General features: G+C 38.8%; 1 protein-coding gene and 1 long non-coding RNA gene across 2 annotated transcripts; both read left to right on the top strand.

The window, feature by feature from the left end:
- Positions 1-2361: 2361 nt before the first annotated feature.
- On the top strand, positions 2362-4097 carry LOC111609265. Its single transcript, XM_023336587.1, has 5 exons — positions 2362-2488; positions 2582-2646; positions 2818-2967; positions 3094-3980; positions 4070-4097. Exons 1-5 carry the CDS (start codon positions 2416-2418, stop codon positions 4095-4097), a joined length of 1203 nt encoding a protein of 400 aa, XP_023192355.1. The 5' UTR covers positions 2362-2415.
- A 150-nt stretch (positions 4098-4247) lies between these two features.
- LOC111609232 lies at positions 4248-5130 on the top strand. The gene is made up of 2 exons (XR_002752999.1): positions 4248-4957; positions 5070-5130. It is a non-coding gene; the product is annotated as an uncharacterized LOC111609232 (long non-coding RNA).
- The last annotated feature ends 10980 nt before the right edge of the window (positions 5131-16110 follow it).

Genomic DNA, 16110 nt, shown 5'->3' with positions numbered 1-16110 from the left:
TGTACCATGTCTAATATTTATTTACAATCTCACAGAAAGAATGAATCCTAAAGGAGTTTGTCCTGAAGAGGAAGCCTTGCACTTCATTGCTTCTGAGAAGGACAGAGTCATATTTCAGAAGAAATTCATCAGTGAAGACAAAGGTATGCTTTTGTTTGAGAATATAACGTTTTCTGTTTAATACCCTGAAGCAGGTTCTACTTTTAAAGAACCTCATTTGGGTTAGTGTGGAGTATGACACTGAGCTGCATGTTGCTGCAGTCTGTGTTTATTATCTATAAAACTATCATGTGTTCTCAAGGAAGGTTCAGCCAGTTTGAACATTGTGGGACTGTAAATGCAAAGCTCAATGAAACCCTGGTCATGCTTTTCAGGTTATGGAGTTATTGCCACCAAAAACATTGAGCCAGGAGAATTCTTGCTGGAGTATGTTGGAAGACATATCTCTGGCTCTGAAGGAGAGGACCTGGTTAAAGAGTACTCAGCTGAAAATGCAGCATTTTTATATTTCTACAACTTCCAAGGACAAAACTTCTGGTGAGTACAACTGCATGAACGTCCAAACTTTGAATCTAAGCCCAGGAATAAGTATAATTAATCTCTTTTTTTCAGCATTGATGGCAGTAAAGATACAACAAGACTTGGAAGATTCATAAATGATGATCACATCAAGCCAAACAGCAAAATTAAAATTGTAAGTAACACAGTCAAAAGTCTGTGTTAATTTAGTAACTATTTCATTTAACAAACTGAATGAAATAATTTGTGTCTGTACCTATGTGACCAACAGATATTGGATAAGCAACAAAGACCACATCTGTGTATATTTGCAATCACAGAAATTCATGCAGGAGAAGAAATCGTCTACAACTATGAAAACCCCAACTGTCAATGGCGACAGGTATGTAACTATTATTTACATATATTTATATTTTATTCAAAACATGTTTTAGCAAATGTCATGAATCTCAGATATTACTTTTTCATCTCTCATTTTTATTATATTGTTAATGAGCTTTAAGTGGCGTAAATGTTTGTAAACATGTTAAAACTCAAAATACAAAAATACAGTCAAAATTTAAGTCAAACCAAATTCTGTATAATAATGTAATGCTGTAATTGTTGTTTTTTAGAAGACAACTTCATTCTCTTCTACTGAACACATGGAAAAGAAGGTAAAGATGTGTGGAAGTTTTTTCTTCATCTATATTTATTGAATAAATTCATAAAATGTTCCTATTGTGTTTATGCTGTAGCAGAAACATAATAAATAAGTTGATTGGTACTCTATTGTCTCATTGTTGTTGTTTTTTTGCTTAATTTTAAAGGAATCCCGATGGAAGAGCTCACTAGAAAGTCTCAAGTCTGAGTCTGGCGTGATGGCAATTGACGGCCTTGTATTCAATCTAAACATAAAGATTGCAAATGGATGCAATGGACCAGAAGTCTTTCCAGGACTCTTCTGTAACGGCCCTGTGGCAGTCAAGCGATTTCCTAAACATATCAACAAAAGCCAATTGGAAATGGCTAAATTTCTATGTTCAGACAGATTAAAAACAAAACATCTGTTGCAGCCCCTTACTGTGATTGAAGACACTTACTTGGCCTATTTAGTCTTGCCTCTTTGTGAATATAATCTCAAAGACCTGATTGAAAATAAAGATTTTCCCAAGAGACAAAACCTGACTGAGCAGTGGAGACTGGAAATCTGTCAGGAGTTATTGCTGGGACTTCAGGAATTCCACTCACATGAAATGTTGCATGGAAATCTGAAGCCTGAAAACATCCTGTTTGGTAAAGGAAACTTAATGGGCAAACTGTACAGTCATTTTATTCACAAATGTTGATAATCAAAATGTTAATTTTGATAAAATTATGTTTTGATATTTATATGACTAAAGATATGTTATTTGTCTACAGATATCAACAATAAAATGTGTATTGGAGACTTTGGAGCAAGCAGAAATGAGGATCATGGAGACACTGCATCATTTTCACTGCAATTAGGTGGAACTTTGTCCTGGGCCAGTTATGAAGATGAAGATGTTGGAGTTAGAAAAAGCAAATACAAGAAGGAGTCAGATATCCAGGTGTGTTGAGCTTAAAATGCTCATTTAGTTGTATACTACATACTAGGATTGTTTGTTGCTCTATGATTTCGTTCAATCATTAATAATAATAATAATCAGACTTATTATTATTCACTCTGCATAGTTTGACTTTGAGGACATGGTTTTAATGTAATCCGTTACATTTTAGGTAGCAGGATGCTTGATGCATTACATCCTGACAGATGGACAACATCCCTTTCAACAAACAACACCATACTTCAAGAATGCCTTTGGGATATTTGAAAATGTCAAAAATGGCAATTTCACTCTTCACTGTGAGGAAAGATGGAGCAGCCAAAGAGATATGATTTCCCGGATGCTGAGTAGATCACTCGAAGAACGTCCCACCATTGAAGAAGCTCTTCAGGCATTCATGTGTGAGTACTATTGCTTTAAATATATTATCTAATCTCATGGGCTAAAAGCACTATCTTATGTAACTCATGACAACTGATTAACTGTATTTACAGGTTTGGCACATCAACCTGATTATACTGCAACCATGAACAACGGTGGATGTGAGAATCAAAATAAAGTAAGTAATTCTTTCAAGTAGGGTAGGCTAATATAACGTTAGTTATCTGTAAGAGACTAAAGATTTTTCCACAGTAGAGATTTTGTCTTACTTTGTATTCCACTGCCTAAATATATTTATTGTCACCTGATATAGACATGTATTCACTATTTGTTGTTGTTATTATTACAGGATGGACCCCCTTCAACAAATTCCTGCCCTGAAACCTTTAATGACATGAACATTCCAGAGAGTTTGGTCACAGATCTGCCTGGCATCACTGCCAGTAACCCGCTGCCTTCATCTCTGCCGACAGAAGAGGAATTTTCTGAGTGTGAAATGGTAATAAAGTGTTTAATTACTTAAGTAGTGGTAAAGATAGTTATTAATGTATAAAATAAATATGCATGTATGATATTATTATCTTGTTTGCAAAGTAATTAATAAATAAACTACATTTTCTTTCAGAATACTGAAGAACAAGTTTCCCCTGCTCTGGAAATGTCAGATCAAGAAATGAATGATGACCCACAATCGGAGGAAGAAGAAACTACAAAAACTGAAGTAATCCACAGAAAACCATCTTCTAAAACTGAGCAGCACTCAAATGGCAGTAACTCTCAACAATGTAAGATCACAGTAAAAATGTCTTCAAACACTGCCCATCAACGTATCTATGACAAGAAGAATTATTGTCTTTTCTGTGAGAAGCCTTATGCAAAAATTACAAGACATCTGAAGCAGAAGCATTCAGACCAACCTGATGTGGCCAAGGCACTCGCACACAGGAAAGGATCATCAATGCACAACTTGCTATTGGCCAAAGTAGCAAACATGGGAAACTATCAGCACAACTGTTCTGTCCTGTCCTCTGGGGAAGGACAAATCATCCCAAAAAGGCAAGCAACCCATCAATCAGCTGGAACCAACTACCTACCTTGCAAGTTTTGTTTTGCTATGTATGTCAAGACAGATCTCTGGAGGCATTATAAGCGTTGCAAACTCCGGTCAAAAGGAGACATGGTCACAAGAAAAGTTCAGGCAAGTTCTTCCATGATGTTGCCCATGGATATTGCGATTTCCATTGGACTTCAGAGGGTTCTCCAGGACATGTCATATGACAATGTATCTCAGTTAGTAAAGGCAGACTCCCTTATTATTTCACTGGGTGAGAGAATGTACCTCAGAAACGGAGAAGTTGGACGACATCAAGCAGACATCAGAAATAAGATGAGGGAACTTGCCAGACTTGTTCTGATGGCAAGAAACATTGACAAGGATGTTGTTTTTTTGAAAGACTTGATCTGTCCAGGAAAATTCAACACAGTCCTTGAGGCTGTAAAAGAGATGACTGGGTTTAATGAGTTAACCAACAGATTCAACGTGCCTTCAACAGCACTAAAACTGCGGCATTCTCTTGTGAAAGTGTCACATATTTTGCAAGGAGAGGCACTGCGTCAACAGAATGTTGATTTAAAATCAAAAGCAGAGGAATTCACCAAGTTAATTGAACTAGAATGGAAAACACATGTATCATCCAATGCCCTGAAAACGCTTCACCAGAAAAAATGGAATACCCCCCAAATACTGCCTTTGTCAGAAGACATCAAAAAGCTCCAGGACCATCTGAAAAACCTCCAGGTGGTCTACAAAAGAAATCTCACTGATAAACCAACAGCAAAATCATGGAGCGAACTCGCTCAAGTCACTCTGACACAGCTAATACTGTTCAATCGCCGTCGTGAAGGAGAAGTTTCAAGAATGGAACTCAGCACATATTTACAAAGGAGCCAACACGACATGCATGATGAAGTTTTAGAGAGCCTTTCAAAGTTTGAAAAAAAACTTTGTGAGAATCTCACCAGAGTAGAGATACGGGGGAAAAGGGGCCGCAAAGTGCCTGTCCTGTTCCCAACAAATGTAAAAGAGTCTGTGGATCTCCTGATTAAAACTAGAGAAGAGGCTGGGATTTCCCCCACCAATCCCTACATTTTTGCTCGTCCATATTATGGATCCCAAGAGAGCTTTCGTGGATGTGACTGTTTAAGACGGTTTGCAGAAAGCTGTGGAGCTAAACTCCCACAGAATCTCACATCAACCAAACTACGGAAACATCTAGCCACAGTTTCACAACTCTTAAACCTACAAACCCACGAACTAGACCAGCTGGCAACTTTCATGGGACATGATATTGAGGTCCACAGGGAATTTTACAGACTGCCAGAGGAAACAATCCAAATGGCAAAAGTCAGTAGACTTCTTTTTGCTCTGCAAGGTGGAATGGGTAAATTCAAAGGAAAATCCCTGGAAGACATCACACCAAACATCAACTGTAAGTAAAGGATTTCAAATACGTCTATTTTGTATGAAATATGCAATTTGGACACTGTCGGCAAAAAAATAAATGTTGTGTTTAAATATTTACTGAAAACATTTTGTTGCAGCTGAGGAGGAGTCTAGTGACTCAGAAGCAGATGTCCAATCTGAGGGGACTGTTAACAGAAGTCAAAAAGGTAATTTTTTTTGCTCCTGTATAGTAATGGTAAAGGAAAAAAAAAATCTGAACTTAATGAATAGTTTTAAAATCATATTGTTTCAATCTGATGTAAACTTCTCATTGACACATATATTTCAGAAACGTCCAAGGATAAACACTGCAAGGAGAGAACTTCATCATGCAAGGCAGCTGAGGGCAATAAAAAGTCATCATTGGCATCAAGTCAAAAGGGTATGTTTTTCAGTTATCTCTATAAAATACTGCAAATGAAAAACCTTGACTTTCATTTCCTAAATTTGGTGTTGGTGCTTTTTATTAATCAATTTATTCCTTCTCTTCCCTCATTTGCTTACAGGGAAATCCAAAAGGCGCTGGTGAGATACAGAAAGAGAAGTCATCATCCAGCATTTCAAGGACCATCTAAAGGAACTGAAGGTCCCTGGAAAAGTGGACTGTGAAAGATGCCTAAAAGAGAATCCGATCCTAAGGGACAATGGGAGAGCCTGGAAAGCAGTTAAATATTTTGTGCACAACAAAATTGCAGTTGTAAAGAGGAGCTTGTGCCAAGAATAACACCACAAATGCTTGGAACCAGAATCCCGAACTGCTTCATGCTTTGTAACTGTTTTTCACTGAATAAAGTTGTTCCATGTTGCTGATGGATGATGTCAGTTCCAGTCTTAACAGTTAATCATTAATTAACGGTTGACCTGTTGAAGACATTTAGGATGAAGTGAAGTGACTCAAACTGTAGCATCAATGATCTAAGAAGGTTGAAAAAACAAACACTTTTTCAACACTTATTGGCACAAGTTCACTCTCAGTACATTGGTTATTTTGGGTGAGACCTGCATACACTGTACGACTAGTATTTAGGTCAGTTTTTAGTCAACACAAGACAATCACCAGAAAAGAAAACTTTAAACACAATTCAAATCATTAACTAGAAAATTGCTGAAGAAATTTTAACGGGGCCTGCCAAAGTGTGCCTGTCGGTTGGCACACTTTGTGGGCGTGCTGATGCTACAAATTAGCATCAATGCTAAAGTAAGCTACAATGTACTCAATAGCATGTGGAGATTGACAAACATGTTGAGTAACATGGACTTATGCCATTCAGTATGTTGAAATTAGTGTACAAGTTAAAATGAGCCAAACTGCTAACATTAGCCAAAATGCTGTCAGTAGCATGTGGAGCATCACTCCATTCAGTGTACTAAGCATGGCTAATAAATAAGAAAAATAGCTAAAAGCTTCTTTTAGGGAAAAGGCTAATGCTAATGGGGGCAGTGAAATGCAAAGGTTTGTGCTAAGGTTAATTAATTCACTGTCTTGTGCAGCAGGGCAGTGCAATAACCTGAGAGAAAAAAGATAGTAAAGGCTAATATTAGTTAGCACTACCCTGAGAGGAATATTTAGGCTTTTCTTTTGAAATTCTTTTACAAAACTTAATGTGGTGTCACTGTTGCTCCCCGTGATTAAGCTCATAATTACAACCCTGTGTACTGAATAGCTCTCTGATAGCAGACGGTGTCCATAAACAAGTTTACTAAATATTGTACAATAAATGAAAACAGAGATGTAACTTCTATCATGAATATAGATTAGCCAAAAACCCTCCAAATTACAATGAAATACTTCTACTTCTGGTGGGCGACGGAAGTAAGACCCTTAATCGTTTCCCCAGTAAGCCTCCCAGGAATAAGGTTGATAGAATGTTCAGTTCCAATGGTATCAATGACATCAGCGGTTATGACGACACTCTATGATACCACAAAGGAATCTCTCTCTTGAATGTAGCTCACAGACAGCATTTTCTCAGACCTGTTACACAGTTCTATCGTGACAGATCACTCTTCAGAGCACGTTCGAAATTAATTGAAACAAGCGGGATATCGATTCCAGATATTACACGCCTTTCAGAGAAGCAAGAATTTACCACAATATAGACATGAAGCAACAACAGATTGTTTGTGAACATGAAGCTTTTCCAGCTGAGCTTTCATGGGTCGACATGATGGACCTCAACATCCAAGTCGACTACGACACAGTCATTTCTTTTGAAGATGACAGCGACAGCCCCATTAAACCGGAAGATGAATCAGCAGAGATCCAGGGGGAATCAGGTCCTTCTGACAACTTTGAGATTCCAACATCATTGGAAGTCAAGCAGGAAACAACTCCCTCTGCTGGCTTCGAGATCAACCCCTCAGTGGAAGTTGTGGAAGAAACAAGCCAACACGTCATCGATCTCACAAAGCAGGTAGACGATCTTAAAAAAGAATTGCAGAGTAAGATTTTTGATCTCCATGAGGAAAGAGACCGAAGGATTGCATATCAGGCTGAAGTCAAATCACAGCAGGAGGAGATTGAGAAACTGCAAAAAATGTTAGTAAAAGAACATCACCTGCGAGTCAAACGTGAACATGAAAGAAACGTGCCAGAGATTAAAGATGTGTCAAATGTTTCTTGCTCTTCCAAAGTTACAGCCGACAAGAGCATTCTTCAACAGCTGGCAGTGACGTGCGGTCAGGGGAGGCAGGTGAGGCTCTGCCTCACCTGTAATCATGGAAAAATAATAATGATAAAATCATTTATATTGCTATTTTCACCCTGTGGTTTGTACTATACCTATTTTTCATTTAATTTAAAAAAGTTCAGATTATTTTTTTCTTCAAAATCTCTGAATTTCTGCATTTTCCCATTCAAATGCTCGGAAGCTCTGCTGGTGAGGCAGCAGCGAGCTGAGCCTCACCTGGGATTGCGCAACTTCTCGCTAACTGCACTGGCTGCCATTCTGAGAGCATGTTCCTCCTGTCTGTACATCGCCCATAAAATGGCTAAAAAACATTTAATGTATGAGCTGATTTTCCATAATTTAGCTTATGTATATAATGTACAGTGTTTTTTTTTTGTCACCAATTGTGTGCGTAACGTGTTTCATGTGCTGAAGAGCGATAAGAAACGAGGTGAGGCAGGCAGTTCTCTTGCCTCATGGCAGGGGGCGCTCATGATCCCAGACATTGTGACTCCACAACTGCAGAGTAAGATACTGTAAGCGAGCTAGCCATGGAGCTAGCCATACAACAAGGTCAAGTGCAGCGATATATTTATAGTTTTCTCCTCTTACCACAGCAATTAATTAATAATCGCAAAATAATACTAAAACAATACTACTACAACATATTGAATGTTCTGCTTTTTGCGTGGGAAATATTTGAGTGTTTTTTATTGTGGCGTTGTTGTCAGTTGCTATGGCAACGAGTCTGCGCGTAGCTGCGCCGATACCGAGAGCGACAAAAGACGTGGTTTTGAGTTGTACTTTAACGGTTTTTCCCTTCGCTGTGGAGCACAGCACGAAATGAATAATATCTACATGTCCAAGTTTGATTGAGTGAACGGAAATAGTCTTTTTGCCCTCCAGCGTTGTCCACATGCGCAAAATTTCCTTACGTAAACAATAACATGCAGGGGGTCTATATTTGTACATCTGAATATGATTAAGTCAGTGCCTCACCAGCTATGAACCTCACCGCACGTCACTGACAGCTGGAGTACTTCAAGAGGGAGGCTTAAAAATACGCCTTCCGCAACAAAGGTCTGATAGAAGTCATGGTTGAAGAATACAGAGTGAGACTTAAATATGAGGAGCAGCTCAAAAGTCACACTGAGCAAGCTTCCAAATTCAAAGCACAGGAGGAAACGATGAAATCTCTGCAGGGTCAGGTTGCAGACCTGAAGGTGAAGTTAAAACTTGCTCTGGAAAACAACCGTCCTAGAGTCTCCACCCAACCAGAGGTCCCCTTGCAAATAGAAGGCTCCCTACGACCAGAGGAGTCCAAGGAAAGACAGACCTCCAATCAACCAGGGCTCTCCATACATAGCGTGGCTCGGCCTTTGCACCGACCCACACCCAGGTTGCAATCAGAGGAGTCCGCGCAAAGCCAAACCTCCACACAAACATGGAGGTCCGAGGAAAGACATATGTCCATGCGACCAACCTCCACTGGTTGCATGAAGGGGCTTCATGTTGGCATTGGTGTGAAGGCCAATCTATGCCCGGCTCGGCCTTTACGCCGACCCACACCCAGGTGGCACTAACCTAGGTCACTATCCAAACCCAGGGTTTGCTAACACTCGGCATTAATTGCTTGATTAATTCAGTGGTTCTCAAACTTTTTTCAGTGATGTACCCCCTTAAAAATATACTTTTAGTCAAGTACCCCCTGACACGGGCAAAACATTTTTGGAATAAAAAAGAGGTACAGTGCTGTAAAATCACTGTCTGATTTATTAAAGCCAAACAACGTATATCAGTGAACCTGACAAATACATCCATATTGCAAACATTGCATGGTTAAACAAAAAAGAAAAACAGAAGACGGTGACCACCAGGAAGGTATAAACAGTGTTGTATAAAGTACTGAAATCTCAGAGTCAAGTAAAAGTACAAGTACCTCTCCAAAATATGACTTTGGTAAAAGTCCAAGTCACTGACTGAAATGTTACTTGAGTTAAAGTCTTAAAGTATCTGAAACTTCTTGTACTTAAGTATGGAAATTACTGTAAAAATGGATGTACTCAAGTAATGTAATGAAAAGTACAAGTAAAAAGTAAAACAAAGCAAATGCAGTTTGAATGACATTTTTTATATTTTGGTAAACTTGTCAAATACACTTAAAATAATGTACCCAACCAAGTGCAGGCAAAATTGAACCTGCTAATAGATATACCTGCAGGCATCATTTAGTTAAGAAAATTAGGTGCTTTACCTATAGCACAAGGTTAACTTAACCTGCTTTACAACTGAACCAGCTTCTTAGTAAACCCTCCAGGACAGAAAATACAAAGTTTTTGTAAGCCTTAAGTTTTCCCTTCAAGTAAGGTCAGTGCTGAAAATGAGAAAAATAAATAGTACAGAAAATGCGGCCAACATGAAGAAAAAGATCTGTTACGATTACTCTACTTTACAAATCAGTGAATCAGTCAATGCTACAGTCAGTAGGTGGTGCACACAACTGGTCATTATGGAAAAGAAAAAAAGAATTGGGAGGGAAATGCAGCTTATTGGCATCTGTAAACCTGGTTTTGAACTTGCATGCCTTTCCTATATTCGTTAAATTTAGTCTAAATTGCTATCGCTATGGCTTCTGTCCCCCTTGAACAGAGGAGTCTAGGTAGCCTGCTACAGTCAACATTAGACCTCAGCTAAATACACCACGTATGGAACTGAAACAATGCCAAACAAAGTTAATTTATGGTTAACGTTTCACAATACAGTAGTGCCTAGTGACCAAGCTATAGTTACTGAAACAGGAGGATTATAACCATTTCATAAGACGTTACCTCGATGTGTTTCTTCAAGTTGGACGGGGAGTTTTTGTAAGATAGAATTTCCACATCTTCGGGCAGGAATAACATAAACTGCATGCGGTACGACGAATCTTTAACACCCACGAAAGAGTGTATTGTGTTTAAATAAGGCCATGGGCTCTCATCACCAGCTGGTGGTTCCCCTGGAGCCGTGTCCAACGTAGTTGCAGTCGTTGTGGTCTCCGTCTCCTCCTCCATGTGGCTGCTGCTGATTGCGAGACTTGCTTTGTGTTTAATGGGAGAAGCGAAACAGGTGTATCCTATTGGAGGTGATGAACAAGCCCAGGCAAGTAGGCTACGGACTTTGTTGCAGTCAATCAGTAGGTGGGGTCCAAACACTTTGTTTCTCTCTCTCGCTTTTTTGTAACGAGTAACTAAACCACACATTGAAAATGTATCGGAGTAAAAGTACGCAATTAAGTTCGGAAATATAGTGAAGTAAAAGTGAAAGTCATCAAAAATTTTCATACTCCAGGAAAGTATGAAGTACTCCAAAATATACTTAAGTAAAGTAATGAAGTATTTTTACTTTGTTACTATACAACACTGGGTATAAAACCAGTCAAAACTGAAATATGCAAAACGCTGCTAATTTATATTGGTCTCTGTAATGGTACAAAATTAAATATATACATAAATAATAATTCAGTGCATGAACACACATTTATATTTTATCGAACTTTTTACAAACTAATTTTTCCCAAGACTTATTATGAGGAGCCTACTGATTTTCTAAAGATATTTTGAAAAGTGTGTGTGTGTGTGTGTGTGTGTGTGTGTCACAAAATGCAGTGTGGAGCTCCAACCTACATTCCCCAATTCCAAAAGTTTAAATTCACTTGACTGCAGTGCAGGGTTTCTGGGATATCATTGTTCCCTCTCATTGTACCATCATCCAACATGAACCTCTAGACATTGTTGTAAATGACCAAAATAAATCACAGTAACACACTTAGAGTCATTTAGAAAAGTCCAGGGCTGGTTGAAGGTCGCTGGTGAAACATTTATTTATTTCTTATTACATTAATGATTGATCCACAACCGCATGCTTTGGTTATGTTATACTTCCAACAACCACTCCAATATGTTCTGTCAAGGCTTTTATCACTGCTTTGTTTAACTTAAGTGCAAGGTGTCAGAGAAAGTTTTAATCCAGGTGAAGATTTCTCAAATTTTACAAACAGTTCCTTAATGTACTTTTAGTGTCACCAAAATACACTTAAAAAAAATGTGTCTTTTGTAACCTAAGTTATTTAGTTTTGTCTACACAGCTGAGATATATGCACAACAATAGTGTCATAGTTTTGTTCGTACAAAGGCCACGTTTATCAGCACCACAGACCCCTAACCATTGTTGACATTCTCTCCTAGTATTTTTTTTTTTTTTTTTTTTCAGTTTTAGTGTCCCTCGCAGCAACTGTGTTACATGGTTTAGAAGTTAAAATTTTAAATATGTATTTGATCATATCTCTACTTTCAGCTCTCCCCCCCCGAATCTGGAATCCTTTTTGAATCATCTTATTTTCCGTCTCCAGCCCTGCAGGTTCTCTTTGCCTTGTCAGTGACTTTCTTCTATCATAGATTTTATTTGCCCACTTACAGCTGAAGACTTTATGACATTTCCTTTCAAACAGTCCTTATTTTAATAAGGCATGTCATGAGCACAAGTCCAACTATCCAGACATAAAGGCTCATATACATTGTAAAAAACAGAGAAAGAAAAAGTAGATCTCACTTCATCTGCTTTGGAGAAATTTCCTGCTCCATTTATTTCCTTTTTGCTGTCGTCTTTATGTTTTCTACGCTGATTGTATTTTCTGAAATCCGATAAATTAATGGAGGTTGAAAGTCATGCAAGCTTTAAATCAGATTTTGTAACCTCCTTTTCTGGTCTATTAACTTTAGTGGGCAAGGTCGCTTTGACCTTGTTCCATTCTACTAAACTCCATTACAAAGGACGTCTTAATGTCACTTCTTTTAAACCTTTTATAAACACACATCTGAATAAGGAGCAAACACCAAACTGCAGAGGTCTTTACTTTTATGTTAAATTGAAGTGTGTTTATGGGAATTGTCATTAAATACCAACTTAAAGTGGAAGTTTGAGAAACTGTAAGATTTTACATCTCATTTTTGTTTCCTGCTCTGCCCTCTGAGGACGTTATAAAATGAACTAAAGACCGAAATACCTCGTTAAAACTTTGTCATCGTCACCTCTACAGCGATGGTTTGAATGTCTGTGAAGAAGTTATTCTATAATTTAAAGTCTGTCAGCATATTCGTCAGACATCAGGTCACTTGATGTCAATTTCTGGAGAATTGAATCAGGAAAAAATGTAACCAGAAGTTAAAAAACCCAAACATTTCGGTAGTTTCTTTCTAATGATATTGTTCTAGTAGTAACCAAGTCATCATTGACTTTATGAGGTCACTGCAATTGGTGATCTCATAAATAAAAATTGGTCACACAAAGAGAGCAACTAATTGTCTCAGCAGTAATTAATTTAAATGCCAATCAGCATCTTCAAGAGTCAGCACAGGTCTATACTTCCTCTTTCGCTTTTTCTCTTCATCTTCAATCTGGCAAATTCCAAACCATCTCTCTTTAGTGATGATGTCACGGTTGCCATGGTTTCATCGGTAATGAGCTGAAGCAGCTGCTGTGACACCTGGAGGCTACAATGAATCCAAAATGATCGCTTTAACACACCCTAATTGTATCACTGGTGTGTTTAATTTGATAAAACATTGTGATGCACAGATTGGTCTCGTAGGGTCTGTGTAAGTGGACTAATGCAATCAATTTAGGAAACCCATGTTAACATCACGCTTTTGGTTTGCGGTAAGTAAAGGTTTAGTAGGTTGTAGGTATTGCAAAAAGGCCATCTGTTCCCTAAACCTGCTTTATTCCAGACTCCGCATACAACATGGTAAATCAGTCCAATAAAGGGACAACTTTTTTTTTTACAACTTTCTGCTCTTTAGCTGTGTTCAGGCCTGGAGTTCATTATAGTTTTCTGCATTCTCATTCCCTAAACCAAAGAGCAGGTAAAATAATATGAAGGAAAGAAAGTGAATACAAGTTAACAGAGAAAGATGTTGCAAATACCTGATGTGGTACCTAGTGATGTTTTCCTGCTGAGGAAGCAGAGAATGAGGGACTTTAGGTCAGGCTCTCCGATCTCTGGTGCTGAGGTCACTGATGCGTACAAAGATTCTCTGTGGGAAAATACCAAGTGGATGAGACTCCCCCAGAGTTTAAGACTCTGGATGTTGTGGAGTTGTATGGATGACGCAGTTCTACAATATTATATCAGGAACAGTTCCTCTGGATTGGGAGGCTGGGGTGCTGGTCCCGCTATTCAAAAAGGAGGACCACAAAGTGTGTTACAACTACAGGGGGATTACACTGCTAAGCCTCCGTGGTAAGACTAGGACGTATTCAGGGGTTCTGGAGAAGAGGGTTTGTTGAGTAAGTGAAAATGTTTCCTAGATGTTTGATGCTTTTACCAATCAGAGACATGTATACAATAAAATAATTGGTCCAAGCACAAAACCCTGCGGTACTCCACAAGTAAACCTGGAGGGCAAAGAAGATATATCATTCATATGAACAAACTGGAATCCATTATCTGCGACCAAGCCAGTGCTATGCTGAGCTCTGAAACCTGACTGAAACTCTTTAAATGCTTGCACACTTAATTAGCAAGCAGATGTTCAATATGGACAGAAGACATATTTAATACTAATGTAAAACTAACCATTTTCTTACATGATAAGCCTGCCTTGTTGTCTTGCAGTGTACTTCCTGTTTGAGCTATGAGACATGAAAAATTCATCATTCAATAAAATTTCCAATTCTTTAACAATCCTGGGCCTGTGAAGTTGTGTTTAATGAGACGTTGGAGCAGGAGGCTCCAGAGGTTTTATTGTTGACAGAAAATTAGGTACAGAAACTGGCATCCTGAAACCAACCTAGGAGGCAGAGGTGGCAGATCAATGCGGCTTCTTCGAAGGTGATTAGGAAGGATTTTGGCACCTCCTTACTGTTGCAGGGGGTGTAGACGGTCCAGGAGAAGGTGAGCATACCCACAGTGGCAGGAAGCAGCGAGCAACTGAACCGATGCGGGTATCTGTCGGTTTTCTAGGGTGCAGCAATGGAGTGAGAGTGTTGGGGGGGGGGAGGACAGGCAGGAGGATGAGTGAGAGGAAGGACTCCCACGTAGGCGATTCAGAGGAAGCAGCCGGAGGAGCCTCGTGAATGTCGACCTTTCCTCAGCATTTCAGAAGTGTGCATAAAGGCAGAAGAAGACAGAATCTAAAATAGCAACATCCAGCAGAGACCAAAAAGTCCAACAGATGAATTTGGCAGCCCCATCAACTCAGCCCATTGACCTGTTTGGCTCAGGACAAGCCGTGAAAGAGGACAGGCTTTGTCTAAAGCGTCTGTGACTCATCTAATTGATGCGACTGCTTAGTGGTTGACATTTTGTAAAGGCACACGCTTCACAATGGCCGACGCCGCAGGATGAGTCAGCCCAGTCGGGGGAAACACTCAGCAGCTTCACAACTCAACGTGTGAATTTTGAGGCTCCAGCAACCAGTGGATTTCTCTTCATTCAGCCTCAGCTCTGCATGACAGACTGGGAACATGTGTTCAATTAATGTAGGAGTGTGATAGACTCCTATCACACTCTGAAATGCATGCACTAGATTTTACAGGCATTTACTACAGTCGTTATTGTAAAGCAATATATTTTGACTAAAGTTTGGTTCTTGTGAAGAAATTTTGTTTCTGTGTGCAAAGTAAATTAATGTAAGCATCCAAAATAAAAACTAGAATGTTTGGAAGCACTGCTTTGAAAAATCATTGATCTTCACTTGAGAAATAATAAAAAAAAATAATAAAAATTTCATAATGGAGCCAATAATTTTTAACCTGATACAGGAAGTGACATTCACATTCACATCTCAAAATATATTGTCTGCTTTTATTCTATGTAGTGTGAAGATGAGTCAAACAGTGGCGTTGTTTTGCTGTCTGCTATGTGCTCAATACAAAAACGTAATATTCGCTGAACCCAACCACCTCAGAGTTCCCTCCTTTACCATCAGGACACAAAATTGCTTTACAAATCTGAAGAATCAACAGATTGAGGATTTTTTTTTTTTTTTACCTACTGTTGCTGTCCTTTTAGATGCCTCTTATCGGGTGTTTTGTGATGTTTTTAATTAGATTTAATCAATCAGGTTTTAATTAAGTTTATTTGTATAGCACATTTCAGCAACAAGGCAAAGTGCTTTAAATCACGAAAACATAAAACCATTATAAAAACATCAGTCACCCATTATAAAACATTACATTTTTGTCAAGTGCAGTCATCAAAATTGACGGCATTTATTGTTGTTCAATACCTTTATGACTGTATACCTGTTTTTAAAGCAGTAATGATGGAAACCACCTGATTTAAAATGATTAGTTTTCATACAGAACAGAGTTTTGAAGATGGGGAGAGGAGCAGAACAGCCACCAGGGGGTGCTGCAGCACCCTCCTCACCCCTCACTGGTTCACTACTGTCTGAACTGTTTGGCTTCAGAGTCTAACAACCAGACC

The sequence above is a fragment of the Xiphophorus maculatus genome, chromosome 7 (assembly GCF_002775205.1).
Source record: "Xiphophorus maculatus strain JP 163 A chromosome 7, X_maculatus-5.0-male, whole genome shotgun sequence".
Lineage (NCBI taxonomy): Eukaryota > Metazoa > Chordata > Actinopteri > Cyprinodontiformes > Poeciliidae > Xiphophorus > Xiphophorus maculatus.
Note: the sequence above shows the minus strand (reverse complement) of the source record. Positions and strands in the feature narration are given on the sequence as shown.